At 40.5% G+C, this 16,528-nt stretch overlaps 1 protein-coding gene across 2 annotated transcripts in view; it reads left to right on the top strand.

Annotated features, from left to right (window-relative positions):
* Positions 1-2,257: 2,257 nt before the first annotated feature.
* Positions 2,258-16,528, top strand: part of rab5aa (RAB5A, member RAS oncogene family, a) — a 31,456-nt gene continuing 17,185 nt past the window's right edge. The window contains exons 1-3 of one of the 2 annotated variants that reach the window (XM_052016016.1): positions 2,297-2,396; positions 6,710-6,780; positions 11,705-11,924. In XM_052016016.1, the coding sequence (XP_051871976.1) occupies positions 11,759-11,924 (166 nt within the window). In that variant the 5' untranslated portion in view covers positions 2,297-2,396; positions 6,710-6,780; positions 11,705-11,758. Of the gene's footprint in view, positions 2,397-6,709; positions 6,781-11,704; positions 11,925-16,528 lie in introns of both variants that reach the window. The other variant, XM_052016017.1, reaches the window with a different exon arrangement.

Genomic DNA, 16,528 nt, shown 5'->3' with positions numbered 1-16,528 from the left:
GTAAAACTCTGAAAATCTGCCATCTGATACAACAGGGTATAGATCAGTTGGAGATAATGGTGAAGAAATGGCAGATGGAGTTTAATCTGGATAAGTGTGAGACGTTGCACTTCGGGGGAGGTCAAATGTAAGGGGAAAGTATACAGTAGACGACAGGATCCTAAGGGGCATTGAAGTACAGAGGGATCTTGGAGGACAAGTGCATAGCTCCCCAAAAGTGGCAACACAAGTCGATAGGGTGGCAAAAGAGGCATTCAGCATGTTTGCCTTCATTGGTCAGGGCAGTGAGTATAAAAGCGGGGAAGTCATGTTGCAGCTGTACAAAACTTTGCCGAGGTCACATTTGGAGTATTATGTGCAGTTCTGGTCATCACATTACAGGAAGGATGTGGAGGCTTTGGAGAGGCTGCTGGAGAGGTTCACCAGGATATTGCCTGGATTAGAGTGTATAAGTTATAAGGAGAGTTGGACAAACTTGGACTGTTTTCTTTGGAGCGTCGGAGGCTGAGGGGCGACCTGATAGAAGTATATAAAATTATGAGAAGATAGATAGTCATTGTCTTTTACCCAGGGTGGAAATGTCAAATACTAAAGGACACACATTTAGGGTGAGAGGAGGAAAGTTTAAAGGAGATGCACAAGGCAAGTTTTTTTACACAGAGAGTGGTAGATGCATGGAACGCACTGCTGGGGATGGTTGTAGGTGGAAGCAGATAAAGCAGTGACATTTAAGAGGAATTTACTCAGGCACATGAACATGCAGGAAATGGAGGGATAGGGATCATGTGCAGACAGCTGGAATTAGTTTAATTTGACATCATGGTCAGCACAGATATTGTTCCTGTGCTATACTGTTCTCTGTTCTATGATTGTTGGGAAATTTAATTGATTCGGCATTTATTTATTGCTCATTAGCCAAGAATGTGAGCCGGAGTATGGACTACATGTGAACCAGAGTCTGAACTATGGGCCATGTGTGCAGGGTCAGGGGCCACGGGTTGGAGCACTTGCATATTTCCCACTCCCTTGAAACTCTTTGGGTTTGTTGGAAGATTTATTAACTACTGTGCAACTTGTCAAAAAAATGAATTAAAAGTTTACTAGGATTAGAATAACATCCAATAGTCCAGCTAATCTACTAGTCCGGGATTATAGTCCAGACCGAGCTAGATTATCGGGGTATTGGTTTATTATTGTCACTTGTACCGAGGTACAGTGAAAAGTTTGTCTTACAAACCGACTGTACGGGTCAATTCATTACACAGTGCAGTTACATTGAGTTAGTACAAAGTGCATTGACGTAGTACAGGTAAAAATAATCACAGTACAGAGTAAAGTGTCACAGCCACAGAGAAAGTGCAGTGCAATAAGGTGCAAGGTCACAACAAGGTAGATCGTGAGGTCATAGTCCATCTCATCGTATAAGGGAACCGTTCAATAGTCTTATCACAGTGGGGTAGAAGCTGTCCACAATGGTATGTGCTCTCAGGATCCTGTATCTTCTACCCGATGGAAGAGGAGAGAAGAGAGAATGTCCCGGGTGGGTGGGGTCTTTGATCATGCTGGCTGCTACACCAAGACAACGAGAGGTAAAGACAGAGTCCAAGGAGGGGAGGCTGGTGTCTGTGATGCACTGGGCTGTGTCCTCAATTCTCTGCAGCTTCTTGCGGTCTCGGGCAGAGCAGTTGCCGTACCAAGCCGTGATACATCCAGATAGGATGCTTTCTATGGTGCACCGGTAAAAGTTGGTGAGAGTCAAAGGGGACAAACCAAATTTCTTTAGCCTCCTGAGGAAGTAGAGGTGCTGGTGAGCTTTCTTGGCCATGGCATCTACGTGATTTGACCTGGACAGGTTGTTGGTGATGTTTGCTCCCAGGAACTTGAAGCTGTCAACCCTATTAACCTCAGCACCATTGATGTAGACAGGTGCATGTACACCACCCCCTTTCCTGAAGTCAATGACCAGCTCTTTAGTTTTGTTGACATTGAGGGAAAGGTTGTTGTCATGACACCATTCCACTAAGCTCTCTATCTCCTTCCTGTACTCCGACTCATCGCTGTTTGAGATACAACCTACAATGGTGGTACCATCTGCAAACTTGTCTGCACAAGTACAACTTGTTTTACTGGGTCTCCCAAAACCAGCTGTTCCATTCTTGCAACCCTACCCTTCGCAGCAGAATTAGCAAACGTGCGAGGACAGGGGACGCGTATGACGCTAGAGCGGAAGCTGACGCGACGGCGGAGGCGGTGATGCGGTGCGTGAATGAGTTCCGGTGCGGGCGGGCGTTGTGTGGCGCGGCGCTGCGCTCGGGCAGTCGCTGGACACCCATTAATGTCATAGCCCTCGGGTGGAGGGAGCGGCCGGCCGGGAAGTGCAGCGCCTCCTTCAGCCGGTAAGCTCTCGGCGGGGGTTGTTTTGTTGTTGTTACTGCTGCTGCTGCGAGTCGGGCGGTTGATCAGTGTTTATTGTGAACCCGGGAGGAGGAGTTAGGTATGAGAGCCGCAACTCCTTCCTTTCCCGCGGACCTGGGCTCGCAATAAAACTCGCTGCATTTTAAAGCGCAAAATGGCGTCTCCCGTCTGCGTAGGCTGGGTGGCGAGGGGCGGGTTCGGCGGGCGGTGAGTTGGGGGGAGAGGAGCCCATTGTTGGGGGGGGGGGGGGGGGGGCGGGGTTGGGGGGGGGGTTGATGCTCCTGTTGTGGTGCCTCGGCCTGCCCGGTCCGACGGCCGGCTCCCTCGCTGCTGTCTTGGGCCCGAGTGTTTTTGTTGCAAGTCAGGAATGACGTCAGCGGCGCAACTGGAGCCAGGGTCTCTTTATTGTTTTTTTTACTTATAATTAGTTAAAACTTCGACTGGTGGGTATTTGGGGGGGGGGGGGGAGAATTATTTGTAAGAGGGAGAGAACTGTTGTTATTCTAGTAAGCTAGAGGTTTAGCCTGCAAATGTTCCAGTTTCGATGCACCTTCTTAACTAATTAAAAGTAAATAAACGCGTCGCAAAAATCAAGTGGTATTATCGTTTGGCATACTTTAAACTTGTATTTGAGTTGTGTGACATTTTAATCGCTTCAAAAGGACAATGACGTCCACATCCTTCGAATGAATAAATTAATGCCCGAATGTACTGAAGTGACATTGTCCGAATTAGCTCAATTTTATATGCTGTGCAGTTTGTGGTGAAAATTTCAACACGTTTTATAATCAGATACTTGGAAATGTTTGCATGGTATGTTAACTGACAACATTGACTAAATGAAAGTGTTCAGTGATTGCCAAAAGTGAAAACTAGAAATCTGAAAATACTGGAAACACCAATTATATATTTGTATTCATAAAGCTAAGTCAACTTCAGTAAGATTTCTTGATTCATTCCTAATAATTGAGTTGCTTGAAACTTAGAAGTTCCAAACACTCATCATCTACCAATCTCCTGTTTTTTTTTTGTGATCCTGTAATTGCCCATAACTTCCTCAATGCACTGATTTTGTTTTTGTACAGAAGTTTTCTCTTCCAACACTTTCTTACTGTTGAATTAGGAGAAGAAGGAAAATTGTTGGCCTACAACAATGGTTTTCCATTTTGAAGAGGATGTTCCAGTTGTTTCCAGTGGAAAATCTTATTTGCCAATTTATAAATGGCAAAAAATTTATATTACTTTTGAAGAAGTGTGGGGAGGGAAAATTTGATCTGTGGGATAGGAACTTTACTGAGCGTCTTAATAGATTTAGGATTTAATTTTGAATGAAGTTACATGTAATTTAAGGAATAGCAATATGCTCTCAAAGTACATTTTTAATTTCTGCTGAAGTTACATAGTAAATAAGTGTTGTACCAACTTTGTTATAAAGTACATTAAAGTATGTATCATTTGTTAAGATGTCTTTTAATGTGGAAGCCAGTTAGTCATAAGGAGCACAGAAATGGCCCTTCAGCCACCATATCCATCCACTTGTCCATAAAGGAAATTAATTAATGTTTGGATATTGAACTAATTTCATACTGACATTGGTTTTGTAAAGCTGATTTAGAATTACTGATCCCAAGGCACAGAGTGACATTTCTCAAAGTCAAGTCAATGTGATAATGTTGGAAATAAGGCAGCCAAGTTGCAAGAAAGAAAAAGTTCTAATGACAATGAATTGACTTGTTTTTGTGCTGCTGATTAAGGGGGATAAAAAGGTTTGGTCAGGATGCAGCATAATTCCTCTGCTATACTTTGAAACACGGGTAGCACAGCTAGTAGAGCTGCTGTCTCGCAGCACCAGAGACCTGGGTTCCATTCTGACCTCTGCTGCCTGTATGGAGTTTGCATGTTCTCCATGTGGCTGTGAGGGTTTCGTCTGGGTGCTCTGGTTTTGTTTTGGTCAACAGGTCAATTGGCCACTGTAAATTGGCCCCAGTGTGTAGTTGATTGGTAAAATTCATGGGATTTGGACAGAATAAAGAAATGGGATTAATGTAGGATTAGTGTCAATAGATGATTGATGGTCAGCACAGACTTGGTTGTCCAAATGACCTGTTTCTGTACTTTATCTCTCTGACTCTTAAAAGGTCACCTGGTACTTTTTCATTGGAAGGCTGGTGCCTTCAGCAGTGTAGCACACTCTGTCCCACATCATTATGTTAATTTGTCTGAAAAATTTTCATATGGCATATTGCTGAAACTATTGTGACTCTTGTCTTCAGTTATATACCCATTTTCTTAATTTTTAATCTGCAAATTCCATTATGTAAAAGATGTGTGTCTGGTTTAGTCGCTAGACACTAGCTAAACTTAATTTCAAATGAACTTGAAATTCCATTAAAATGTATTAGGTTTGTTGAAACTAGGAATTTTCACTTGGTGTTTGTGAAAAGATGAAACCTTTCACTAATCAGAATAATCAACTGTAGCAAAAATATTGAACGTCAGTATTTACATTTGCTAGCGTGATGTATGTTGCCTTCTCTTACAGATGCTAAAAACTTAATAATAAGGTTTGCTATAAGATTTTAAGAAGCATTGATTGTAGATCTCTATTGAGATGAGCAAAATACTGTGAATGGTGGATATTGGAAATAAAATGCTGGAAAACTCACCAGATTGTATCTGTGGATCTAACATTTCAGGTTGATCTTTACTAAGACTTCCCTTATTTCTAGTTTTGAAAATTGACATTTATGCACTCTTTCATATTCTCTGTTCTGCTCCTGATTCAGGCTTTGATATTCTGTTACGTGACCTGTTAATGCAGATGGTGTTGCATCATTTTAAACACCATTTTTCTTCATTCATTACTTTGGAGGCCCAATTGAGCTGCTAATGTAACTGTGCCCTTCAATTTGGTTGAGCAGAATAATTCAAAACTGAGTTGCCCTACGCCTGTATTCCACGCTGTTAATCTCCAAATTGTTCACCTGTGATCTATTCATTCATTCTCCAAACACCCAATGTTCTTTCAACACTAACCATTCAAACTTTTCCCCTTCTGATCAATCAAATTGGAATTGGGACATCATGTTACAGCTGTACAAGATGGTGGTGAGACCACACTTCAGAATACTGTGTGCATTTCTGGTCACCTGGGTATAAGATGGATGTGATTAAGCTTGAAAGGGTGCAGAAAGGATCCACAAGGATGTTACCAGGACTGGAGGGGTTGAGCTGTAAGGAGAGGCTGGATAGGCTGAGACTTTTTTCCCCTGGAAGGGAGATTGAGGGGTGACTTTATCAAAGACCCCAAGGTCAGAAGATATAAAAGCCTGAAAGCATATACCACCTGACTCAAGGACAGCTTCTATCCCAATGTTATAAGACTACTGAATGGTTCCCCAGTATGATAAGATGGACTCTTGACCTCACAGTCTACCTCGTCATGGCCTTGCACCTTATTGTCTGCCTGCACTGCACTTTCTCTGTAACTGTAACATCTTGCACTGTATTCTGTTACTGCTTTTCCCCTGTATTACCTTGATGTACTGATGTCATTAATGAACTATATCGATGGCATGCAAAACAGTTTTTCACTATATCTCAGTACATGTGACAATAATAAACCGACTTACCAATGTAGATGTTTATAAAATCATAAGGGGCATAGATAAGGTGAATGTTCAGTCTTTTTCCCGGGGTAAGGGAGTCTAAAACTGGAGGGCATAGCTTTAAGATGATAGGGGAAAGATTTAAAAGAGATGTAAGAGCCAACTTTTTCACGCAGAGGGTGGTGGATGTATGGAACAAGCTGCCAGGTGATGTAGTAGAGGCAGGTACAATTACAATGTTTAAAGGACATTTAGTCAGGTATATAGATAGGAAAAGTTTGGAGGGATATGGGACCAGCTCAAGTAGACAACTTGGCATAGATGAGTTGGGCCGAAGGGCCTGTTTCCATGCTGTATAACTCTGACTCTGTGACTCTTACCCCTCAATTTCCCATTATCTTCTATCAGTACTGTTCCCTCTAATTACTGCACCTTGCACAATTACCAGCTTCTCAAATAAATTTTGCTCTCTGCACGCTTACCTTGGAATATAGTTTGTAGTACATTTTTCCCTTGTTAGTTACTACTTCATACTAGCTTTTTGCTCCTTTAATTGCTCCCATTTCCTAAACTCTCAACATAATGTCCCCCCAATAAAATAGTCCCCTTTGTTATTAAAGTTTTAATATGCCTTCCTAATCACTTATGATTGATATCACAATGTTTATTTCCTTAAAACTGTACAGGCAAACCCGACAGTCATTTGGGTAACAGAAATTCGTCCTTACAGAATTCGCAAATCACTGCAAAATTTGAGGTACAGAATAAAATTTGCTCATGGAATTTGTTGGGGGGGGGAGTAAATAAAAACTTTTGTTTTCAACTCGTGTTTCTTGATGCAGCTTTGCATTAATCACAATACAGACCATTTTCTAGGAATGCACACCCTCCCCTGTAATGTGGGGGTCACCTGTACTGTTATGACTCCAAATGTAAAGAGACAGTACACTGTTAATTTCAAATGTTAAGGGGCAGTACACTGTTAATGCCAAGACCCTTAACAATGTTGATGTATAGAGGGATCTTGTGGTTCAAGTCCATTAGCTCCCTGAAAGTGGCTGCACAGGTTGATGGGTTGGTAAAGAAGGCATATGGCATGTTTGTTGTTATTAGTCGAGGCATTCAGTCCAAGAGTCGGGAAGTTATGTTGCAGTTTTATAAAACTAGTTAGGCTACATCTGGAGTATTAGATTCAATTGTAGTTGCCCCATTATAGGAAGGATGTGGATGCTTTGGAGAGGGTGCAGAAGAAGTTGGACAAACTTGGATTGTTTTCTTTGGAGTGACAGAGGCTGTAGGGAGACCAGATAGAAGTTTATAAGGTTATGAGAGGCATAGAGTAGACAGCCGATATCTTTTCCCCACGGTCGAAATGTCCAGTACTAGAGGGCATGCGTTGAAGGTGAGAGGGGTAAATTCAAAGGAGATGTGTAGGGCAAGTTTTTTTTAAGAGGTGGAATGTGCTGCCAGGGATGGTAGTGGAGGCAAATACAATAGAGGTGTTTAAGAGGCTCTTGGGTAGGCACATGAATGTGCAGAGAATGAAGGGATATGGACATCATAGGCAGAAGGGATTAGTTTAGTTGGACGTTTAATTAGTTTGGCACATTGTGGACTGAAGGGCCTGTTGCTGTGCTGTACTGCTCTGTAAGCAATGGAATAGGTGATTCCTTAATTTTATTCTCTAACTTTTACATTTTTAATAAAATACCCAGAGGCCACTAATCAGAAGTGAATTGTGGCAGGGAGTTAAGTAGGTGATAAGTGCTGGATCTATTTCTCAAATTACCTCAGTCAGTGTTTACTAAATGAGTAATTTGATGTGACTTGTGCTGCTGGTATGGTGGGCCATTATGGTCATGGAGTGGATTCTCATCCAGTATCTCATCCCAAACAGTTTATCTCAATCATTGCATTAAATGTTTCTTTACCCAACTTCTTTAAACTGCCAGGAACAATTTGCCTGACCTTTCTTTCAGTGGGCAATTTGCTATTGGTCTGACATTGTGTGTTTGGTAAAATTCACTCAAAATATTGGCAAGACTGAAGGCATTCATTTAGCCTTTGGTTCCATTCATAAACTCCATTCCCTTGTCACTGATTCCTGGTGCCATGTTTGACTCTGAACTTTGGACGATGACATCACCAAGATCTGTTTCCACCTTAAATTTGTCCCAACTCCATCCTGTTTAATCATTTGCTTCAGAAACCTGTTTGTACCATTGCTTCCTCCACACTTGACAAATCCTTTGCAGTTCTGGCTACCTTTTACTTTCTTGCTGTTAGATGAGAAATTTAGTTCATAAGAAAATGGGAGCAGGTGTAGGCTATTCAGTCACTTGAGTCTGCTCTACTATTTAATATGATCTGCACTAGGGCTCATTTCTTCTGTGCCAGTTCCCTATAGCTCTCAATTTCCTGATCTTTCAAAAATGCATCTACTTTAAATACCTCCAATGATCCAGCCTCTACAACCCTCTGGGTAGAGAATTCCAGAACTACTACATTCTCTGTGAGAAGTTGTTCCTGTGCACTTCGGTTTTAAATAACCACTAATTCCCTTAATCTTGTAACTGCTCATTCAGGATTCTCCCACTCGTGGAAACATCTGGACATCTACTTCCTACTTGTGTAATCTCCTGTCCTATAAACTACTACTTGCCAATTGCACATTCCTAAATTTGAGCATTTCATCATTGGTGACAAGGCTTTGGCTAACCTGATCAAACATTTCTTTCCATGGGCCTTGTGGATTAACACTTTTGTGAAGTACTTGGTTTTCCAGTGTTATTAATTACTGGATTTTAAAAAAATCTGTTTTAAAAAAAAATTGTAAGTGTGCTGAAACTGAAGTAAAATTTGAGGGAGCTCTATGGTTGTCCTATACATCATATTGAAAGCTTGAGCTAACTTCCACTATTTAATAGTTTTTTAAAATTTTGATTGTGTGAAATGTTATATTTGTAAAACAAACTTGAAGGGTATCAATTTCAAATAAGTATCACTATTTACTGTATTTCATGTAATTTCCTCTGTTCTCAATGTTAACTGTCTAGAAATTAAAAACAGTAAATACTGGAGATATTCAGCAGGTCAAATTGTTTCAAAGAATGTAGTTGATAAAAAATATTGATTGATACTTTTGAACAGTCATATAATTGAAAATTATTGTCTTGCAAGAGCAGGCATTCCAGAACTAAATATCTTTGTCGGGGGATCTAATGGCATAGTAGTTGATTCTGTACTAATGAACGAGGCCTTGCCTGATGAGCCAGAAACTTTGGTTCCGATGTGGCAGCTGGGGCAGTTAATTTCACTTGAATATTATAAAATTATCTAGTTTCAGTAAAGATAGCCATGAAATTGTATCAAGTTTACTCTTGTAATATCAACAAAGTGATTTAACTCTTTACCTGCGCTTTGAAATTTCCAAATCTAAGATTAAATGCTGGATTTTTAAAAAAAAGCAGTTTAATATTTCACTTCCCAGAAGCTGTCATCTTTTACAAATACAAAATTATTCCTTTGAAGTTACATAATGCTAACAGTTTTCTAGTAGCTTGCCTTATGAATCTGAATAGTTATTGTTGGTGTATCCTAATATTTTGGGGATATATTCATCTCTTAATTTCTTTTAGCAAAGGCCAGTGATGTTCAGCATTAGGATTTGTGACTAACTTTAAAATCAAGTTCCATCGTTTCAATCCCAACCTTTTAAAATCTTGATAATGGTATAATTGTCCTTTTTAAGTATGACCTTTGGTCATTATTGTTGGATTGAGTGATGCATTTTTATTTAAACTTTTCTGTAAAAATAACATGCCGTTAACTTACTATTTATTTAAAAATATCAAAGTGAAACCGCTTAAGAATTAACATTAAAAAACCAGTAGCCAGTATTCACATCAATTCATTCATGTGTACCTAAGAATTTGTTTAGTTTTTTTTAGCCTAATGCATTTTTTCTGTTATTGCCATAAACATGTTTAGTAACAAATAATGAGTCAGATCTATTGCAAGTTTAGTATTAGGAAGTACTTCATGAACCATGACCATAATAAGGTTGCATTTGACGTATTTAAAAAGAATTGAAAAGGCTGGGCTGAATTGTTAACTCTCAAAAATGCAATTTAAATTATTTGTATGACTAATATTTGTATTGACTAATGCATATGCTTAAAACATAGATGCCCTTGACTCGTTTAACTAGGCAGCAAGATTTTACAAATAAAGAAGCTTTAGCACCCAAGAAAATAATTAAATTCTACCAGACTTGGAAAGCAATGAAAAGAAAGCAAGGAAAGGGACATTGAGAATGCATTATGAATTTAAGGCTATCTTAACGAATATGATGAATTGATGAATTTTGCTATATCTTGAATATAGAGTAAGCTTTTTTTTTAAATTGGTGTCATACCAATAAATTGTTAGTTGGTGTGATCTTGCCTCTGTTCCAGCTTTGTATTTTAAGAAGACTTTTGTTTTGAGGGTCAGAATAATGAGGAGTGCCTGTGATAAATAGTAAAATTGTACTCAGTATTATTAGAAATGGAGATCCACACCACTAAATGAATGACATACTTTGGCATAAAATGGTTCAGGATCTTTAGCTGGTGCAATTGACTCGATGATTTGGGGGGGCGTGGGTGGGGTGTGCACTAGGGAGGTGATGGTGGTGGTGAGATGTCACAATATCTCAGTTGAGACTGGGTTTGGGTGGGGGACTGCAGTGAGCACATAGTGGTGTGATGGAGGTTGCAAGTTAGGATTAAGTAAACATGAACAGACCTCTGACTAGTACATAGGTTGCTTAAAACGTCATTAGATCTTGTTGCAGCCTTCTATCCAAAATGGTAATGATTCAGTGTTTTGACTCTGGGGTTTGAGACAAAGTTATCATTGGGATAACCACACAAACTTAACTATTTTTGTACCTTGATATGCAGTGATGTAAAACAAGTGCTCTTGTTCCTACACCAAAACTGGATTTAAAAAAAAATGACTGCTATTTCAAGCCGACATTCGTCAAGTTACTTAAAGGCAATCAAGTATCCAATCTGAAAATGGTCAAATGGTTCTCCACTGCATGATGGTGTACCTGCCAAATGAGCAATTGCAATCTCCAGAGTAGTTGCTAGAACCATGTTAGAGAAGGTTGCCAAGCAAACACTAATTGCAAATAATGAACTGGTTTTCTTCTTTTCCTTTTTATTTTATTTCAGCTTTTGAGATGTCTTTCATTTTTGACATCTTTACAATTAGCAGCAGGAAATCAAATGAACAGTTATTGATGGGCCTTTGACCCATTTGAAATAAGTGGACAATCACTGAGACAATAAATGAAGTTGCCTTTTGAGGAATGAATAAGAGAAGAAAATCATGGTGGCAGGGAAATAATGGCTTGGATTTTATCTGCCTGTTGGGGTTAAGTGCTTTGGGCAGGGATTGTCCTCCATCAAAACATATTGACAACTTAATTCTTCACAGATTTTTGTTAACCTGTTGTGCATTTCCTGTTTTGGATTTTCAGTATAATTTTTTTGTACTTTTCATATTTTGCTGCAGGACTAGGATAATTTATCTTCTCAATCCAGCAAAGTCCTTGGGTGGATATGTGAAGTAGTGTTGCATTAATTGAAGGTTTGCCATTATTTCACAAGAAGTTTTGTTTTCTCTTTTAGCTTGAAACCAGTAAGACCAGTTTGGAATAAGTGATTCTGGTGATTAATTAGGACATGGCAAATCGGGGAGGTGCAGTGAGACCCAATGGACCAGCTGCTGCTAACAAAATCTGCCAGTTCAAGCTAGTTCTACTTGGGGAGTCTGCTGTTGGAAAATCTAGTTTAGTGCTTCGCTTTGTGAAGGGGCAGTTCCATGAATATCAAGAGAGTACTATTGGTGGTAAGTTTTGTTTTACCTTTTGTTAATGTAATTATATTAAAATAACTAACACTTTAAGTATGATGCTTGGATTGATATACATTGTTTTCCACCCTCTTTCACAGATTAATATTGGCATGCCATTTTCATAAGGGAGTTTCAAAAAGTTAAAAATTTCCTTGAGCGTAGTGTTAATTATTTTATTGCCCAACAACATGTACAGCTGGAAGAATTTTAGTTTTTTTTATTGTGGGGATAAGGAAGGAACCAAACCTATAATAAGCAGCTGAAGTGACACATGATCAAACTTCCATGTTAAAACATTGCTGCTTTTGTGCAAAAAGAAATTGTTAGTTTCTTGCTTTGGAAATGCTGCTACTGAGGTGATCTACTCTAAATGAAAATGGCTGCTTTATCTGGAAGGACTGTCTGGGGCACAGGATTGTGGGAGGACAAGAGATAAAAGGGCACAGGCATCACCTGTGATTGCATGGGAAAGTGTTGTCACCATTATCCCTGTTTGTACTTCCTCTGCGGACCGTCATTCTTGTTTCTCGCTTCTACCTCTAAAATGGATTCCTTCACTGACCATTAACCAACATGCATTGCCATTAAGCCTAATCCTTCTTTTCTCCCTATTAGTAACAGATTTAAAATCACGTTCTTGTTTCCTAGTTTCTTCTATCCAGTGCCACCATGCTGTTCTTGTACATTGGACATCATTGCAATTAAACCCTGTCCATCCAACTTTCATTGTTGACTTTACACAAACTAAAATTGAAAATAGTTTCCTGTCCTCTTTTCTCAAATTACCCACTCTTACCACTTCTATCCACCCTGACGACTGACCTGGATAAAGTACTGCAAGATTTTTTTTCTCTCTCTGACTCCTGACTAGTATATCTAGAATGAGTCACAGTCTCAAAATGAGAGGTCATATGTCATGAGAACTCTTTATTATACCGAAGGGGTATTCTGTCTTTTGAATTCCTTATCCAAGAGGGCTAGGGAGGCTCAGTCCCTGAGTATATTCAAGATATTTAGATATTATGAGAATGGAGGGATACAGAGTTAATGCAAGAAAGTGGCACTGAGCTGGAAAAAAAATCAACTAGGATCTTATTGAATGGTGAACCAAATGGCTGACTCCTTTTTGTTATATTCAAATGTCATGTTCTACCAGCTACAGTACTAGCTTCACTCACTACAAATAAGTGCTCTTCTATTCTTACCTACCAATAACTTCCATCCACCATGAGGACATGAGGTCATAATGACATTAGTACTCCTTAGTGCATCCTTATTTGTTTTCAGCAGCTGCATGATGTACTATCACATCTGTGGTTGTACACGTTGCTAGTTATTCAACCATGAAGCTCTGGGGACATTATAAATGGGTTAAGTCAATGGGAGAGGTCCTAGCAGTTGGGAATATAATGTGAGAAGGTGTAAGGTCATTCCCTTTTGTGGACAAAAAAGTGGAGTATTATTAAATTTTGAAAAACTAAAGATGTTGACTTCCATAGTGACCTTGGTGTTGTTGTACATCAATCACTTGAAGTTAACATGCAGATCCACCAGACAATCAGGAAGGCAAGTGCTATGTTAGTATTTTTGCAAGAAGATTTGAGTAAAAGAGTAGAGATGCCTTGTTGCACTTGTATGGGGCCCTAGTGAAATGGCATCTGCCGTATTCAGGCACAGATCTGGTATCTACCTAGAGGGAAATATAGCTGTGATAAAATGAACACAGTGAAGGTTCATCAGCTTATTCCTGGGATGGAGGGCTCTCCTGTGAGGAGAAATTAATAGACAGGTCTGTACTCTCTTGAGTTCTGCAGAATGAGAGTTGATCTTGTTGAAGTGCATATAATTCTAATGGGAGTTGATAGGCTAGATGCAGAGTTGATGTGTCTTCTGACTTGTATGTCAAGAATAAGTCAGTAGCAAAATAAGAAGTCAGCATTCTGGGCAAAAATGAGAAATTTCTTCATCCAGGGAGTACCCAGTCTTTGGAATTCTCTACCCAAGACAGCAGGGGAGACTCTGAGCCTATTCGAGATTCAGATTAAGAAATATGGGGTTAGTGCTGGAAAGTAGTGCTGAGGTAAAAGATCAGTTAGGATCTTGCTGATTGGCAGTGCAGACACTAACATATAAGCAGCAAATAGTGTAAGCATGTGCTTGTTGTTTGTCCTACAAACCCCCACATGATACTTGGGTTTATGAAAGGAGAAAGGCACAAGAATTGCAGTCTTGCCATCGTGGGCACCTTAACAGTAGTAAAGAAGAAGATACATTGTCACTTCATTTCAAACTTTTTTTTAAATAAAATTGCCTTGCGATGGGCTCTACAGGTAGTATAGCATTGTGCATAAATGATGCCCCCCACCCCCCACCCATCCAGCCAGGACAGCTAAAGATGGCATGGATGTGTACCAGAGGGTAAGGTCACTCAAGTACTGCAGAAGATTCAGATGAAATCTTCATTGTGGCAGGCTGCAAAAGGAGTTTGTTATGCACCATGAAACATTTAATCCATCCAGAAACCCTTTAAATACTGAGGATCTTAATTCTGAACAAAATTTGGAACTTGTCCTTTCTAGTCCAATTAAGTCCTTTTCAACACCGTGATGCAGCATCTGATGGATGATAGTGGATGGGAAGCAGCAGCTGCCCAACACCTGACATTGCAGTGATGGCTTGGACAGGTGTTGAGCAATAATCAGCTTGCAGTGAATTAGTGTACAAAGGGATTTGTGAGTTATCTTGGCAATCAGCAACTTGTTGCCCATAGATAAATGGGATTAATGAGGTGCTAGTGTTGACTTCATGGGGCATGATTTAAGATAGGACAGTGAGATCAAGAGCACTCAAGATGCCACCCCTACTGCTCAGCAAATGACATTGTTGTTGTCTTGGACAGCTAACCTGTGCTGTATGATGTTGTCTTCACCCAGGCCTTCTGAGTTCAAGCTGCACAAGGTTACCTTCCAAGCCTTCCATTACTTGTTGCAGCCACTGGTGATCTCTTCTCAGAGGTCCATGGAATTGTGAATTACTTGTTCCTACTCAAGTTTCATGGAGCTGAAGTTCCTGAACAGTCTAGTGTGGTATCGGCAAACTTGTAGTAGGTGGGTAATTTGGGAGAGGTGCACTTATTCCATTGTTTATGCTGGGCTTCCATGTGCTCCCAGTGAATGGATTTCAGGTTTGCAATGCCATCTGGAATGCTCCTCCTCCATTTTGAATGGTCGTGGACTAGGGATTTCCTTGCTTGGTGGGGATATTGCACTTTGGGAAGGCTTTTAGAAAAACCTAGAATCGTTTTCTTCATCCATCTAGTTAATTCTTCCATAATAGATCTCAAAATGGAGTGCCTGTTTCAGTGGGCATATGAATGACATGGTGAATGACATGGCCACCAGCACGTTGTGTAGCTTGGCCCTCAATGCCGGGTATATTGGCCTGGGAGAAGATTCTTAAGTTGAATACTTTGATAAGGTACCCCATGCAAGGCTTATGGAGAAGGTGAGGAGACATGGGATCCAAGGGGACATTGCGGTGTGGATCCAGAACTGGCTGGCCCACAGAAGGCAAAGAGTGGTTGTTGAGGGGTCGTATTCTAAGTGGAAGTGGTGTACCTCAGGGATCTGTACTGGGACCCTTACTATTTGTGATTTTTATAAATGACCTGGATGAAGAAGTGGAGAGGTGGGTTAGTAAGTTTGCGGATGACACGAAGGTTGGGGGTGTTGTGGATAGTTTGGAGGGCTGTCAGAGGTTACAGAGGGATATAGATAGGATGCACAGTTGGGCTGAGAAGTGGCAGATGCAGTTCAACCCAGATAAGTGTGAAGTGGTTCATTTTGGTAGGTCAAATATGTTGGCGGAATATAGTCTTAATGGTAGGACTCTTGGCAGTGTGGAGGATCAGAGGGATCTTGGTGTCTGAGTCCATAGGACGCTCAAAGTGGCGGCGCAGGTTGACTCTGTGGTTAAGAAGGCATATGGTGTATTGTCCTTCATCAATCGGAGAATTGAATTTAGGAGCCGGGAGGTATTGTTGCAGCTATTTAGGTCCCTGGTCAGACCCCACTTGGAGTACTGTGCTCAGTTCTGGTCACCTCACTACAGGAAAGATGTGGAAGCCATAGAGAGGGTGCAGAGGAGATTTACAAGGATGCTGCCTGGGATGCGGAGCATGCCTTATAAAAGCAGGTTGAGGGAACTCGGCCTTTTCTCCTTGGAGAGACGGAGGATGAGGGGGGACCTGATTGAGGTGTATAAGATGATGAGAGGTATTGATAGGGTAGATAGTCAGAGGCTTTTCCCCAGGGCTGAATTGGTGGCCACAAGAGGACATAAGTTTAAGGTGCTGGGGAGTAGATATAGAGGAGATGTCAGGGGTAAGTTTTTTACTCAGAGTGGTGAGTGCGTGGAATGGGCTGCCGGAAATAGTGGTGGAGGCTGATACGATAGGGTCTTTCAAGAGACTGTTAGATAGGTATAGGAAGCTGAGTAAAATAGAGGGCTATGGATAAGCCTAGTAATTTCTAGGGTAGGGACATGTTCGGCACAGCTTTGTGGGCCAAAAGGCCTGAATTGTGCTTTAACTGTTCTAT

The sequence above is a fragment of the Pristis pectinata genome, chromosome 5 (assembly GCF_009764475.1).
Source record: "Pristis pectinata isolate sPriPec2 chromosome 5, sPriPec2.1.pri, whole genome shotgun sequence".
Lineage (NCBI taxonomy): Eukaryota > Metazoa > Chordata > Chondrichthyes > Rhinopristiformes > Pristidae > Pristis > Pristis pectinata.
Note: the sequence above shows the minus strand (reverse complement) of the source record. Positions and strands in the feature narration are given on the sequence as shown.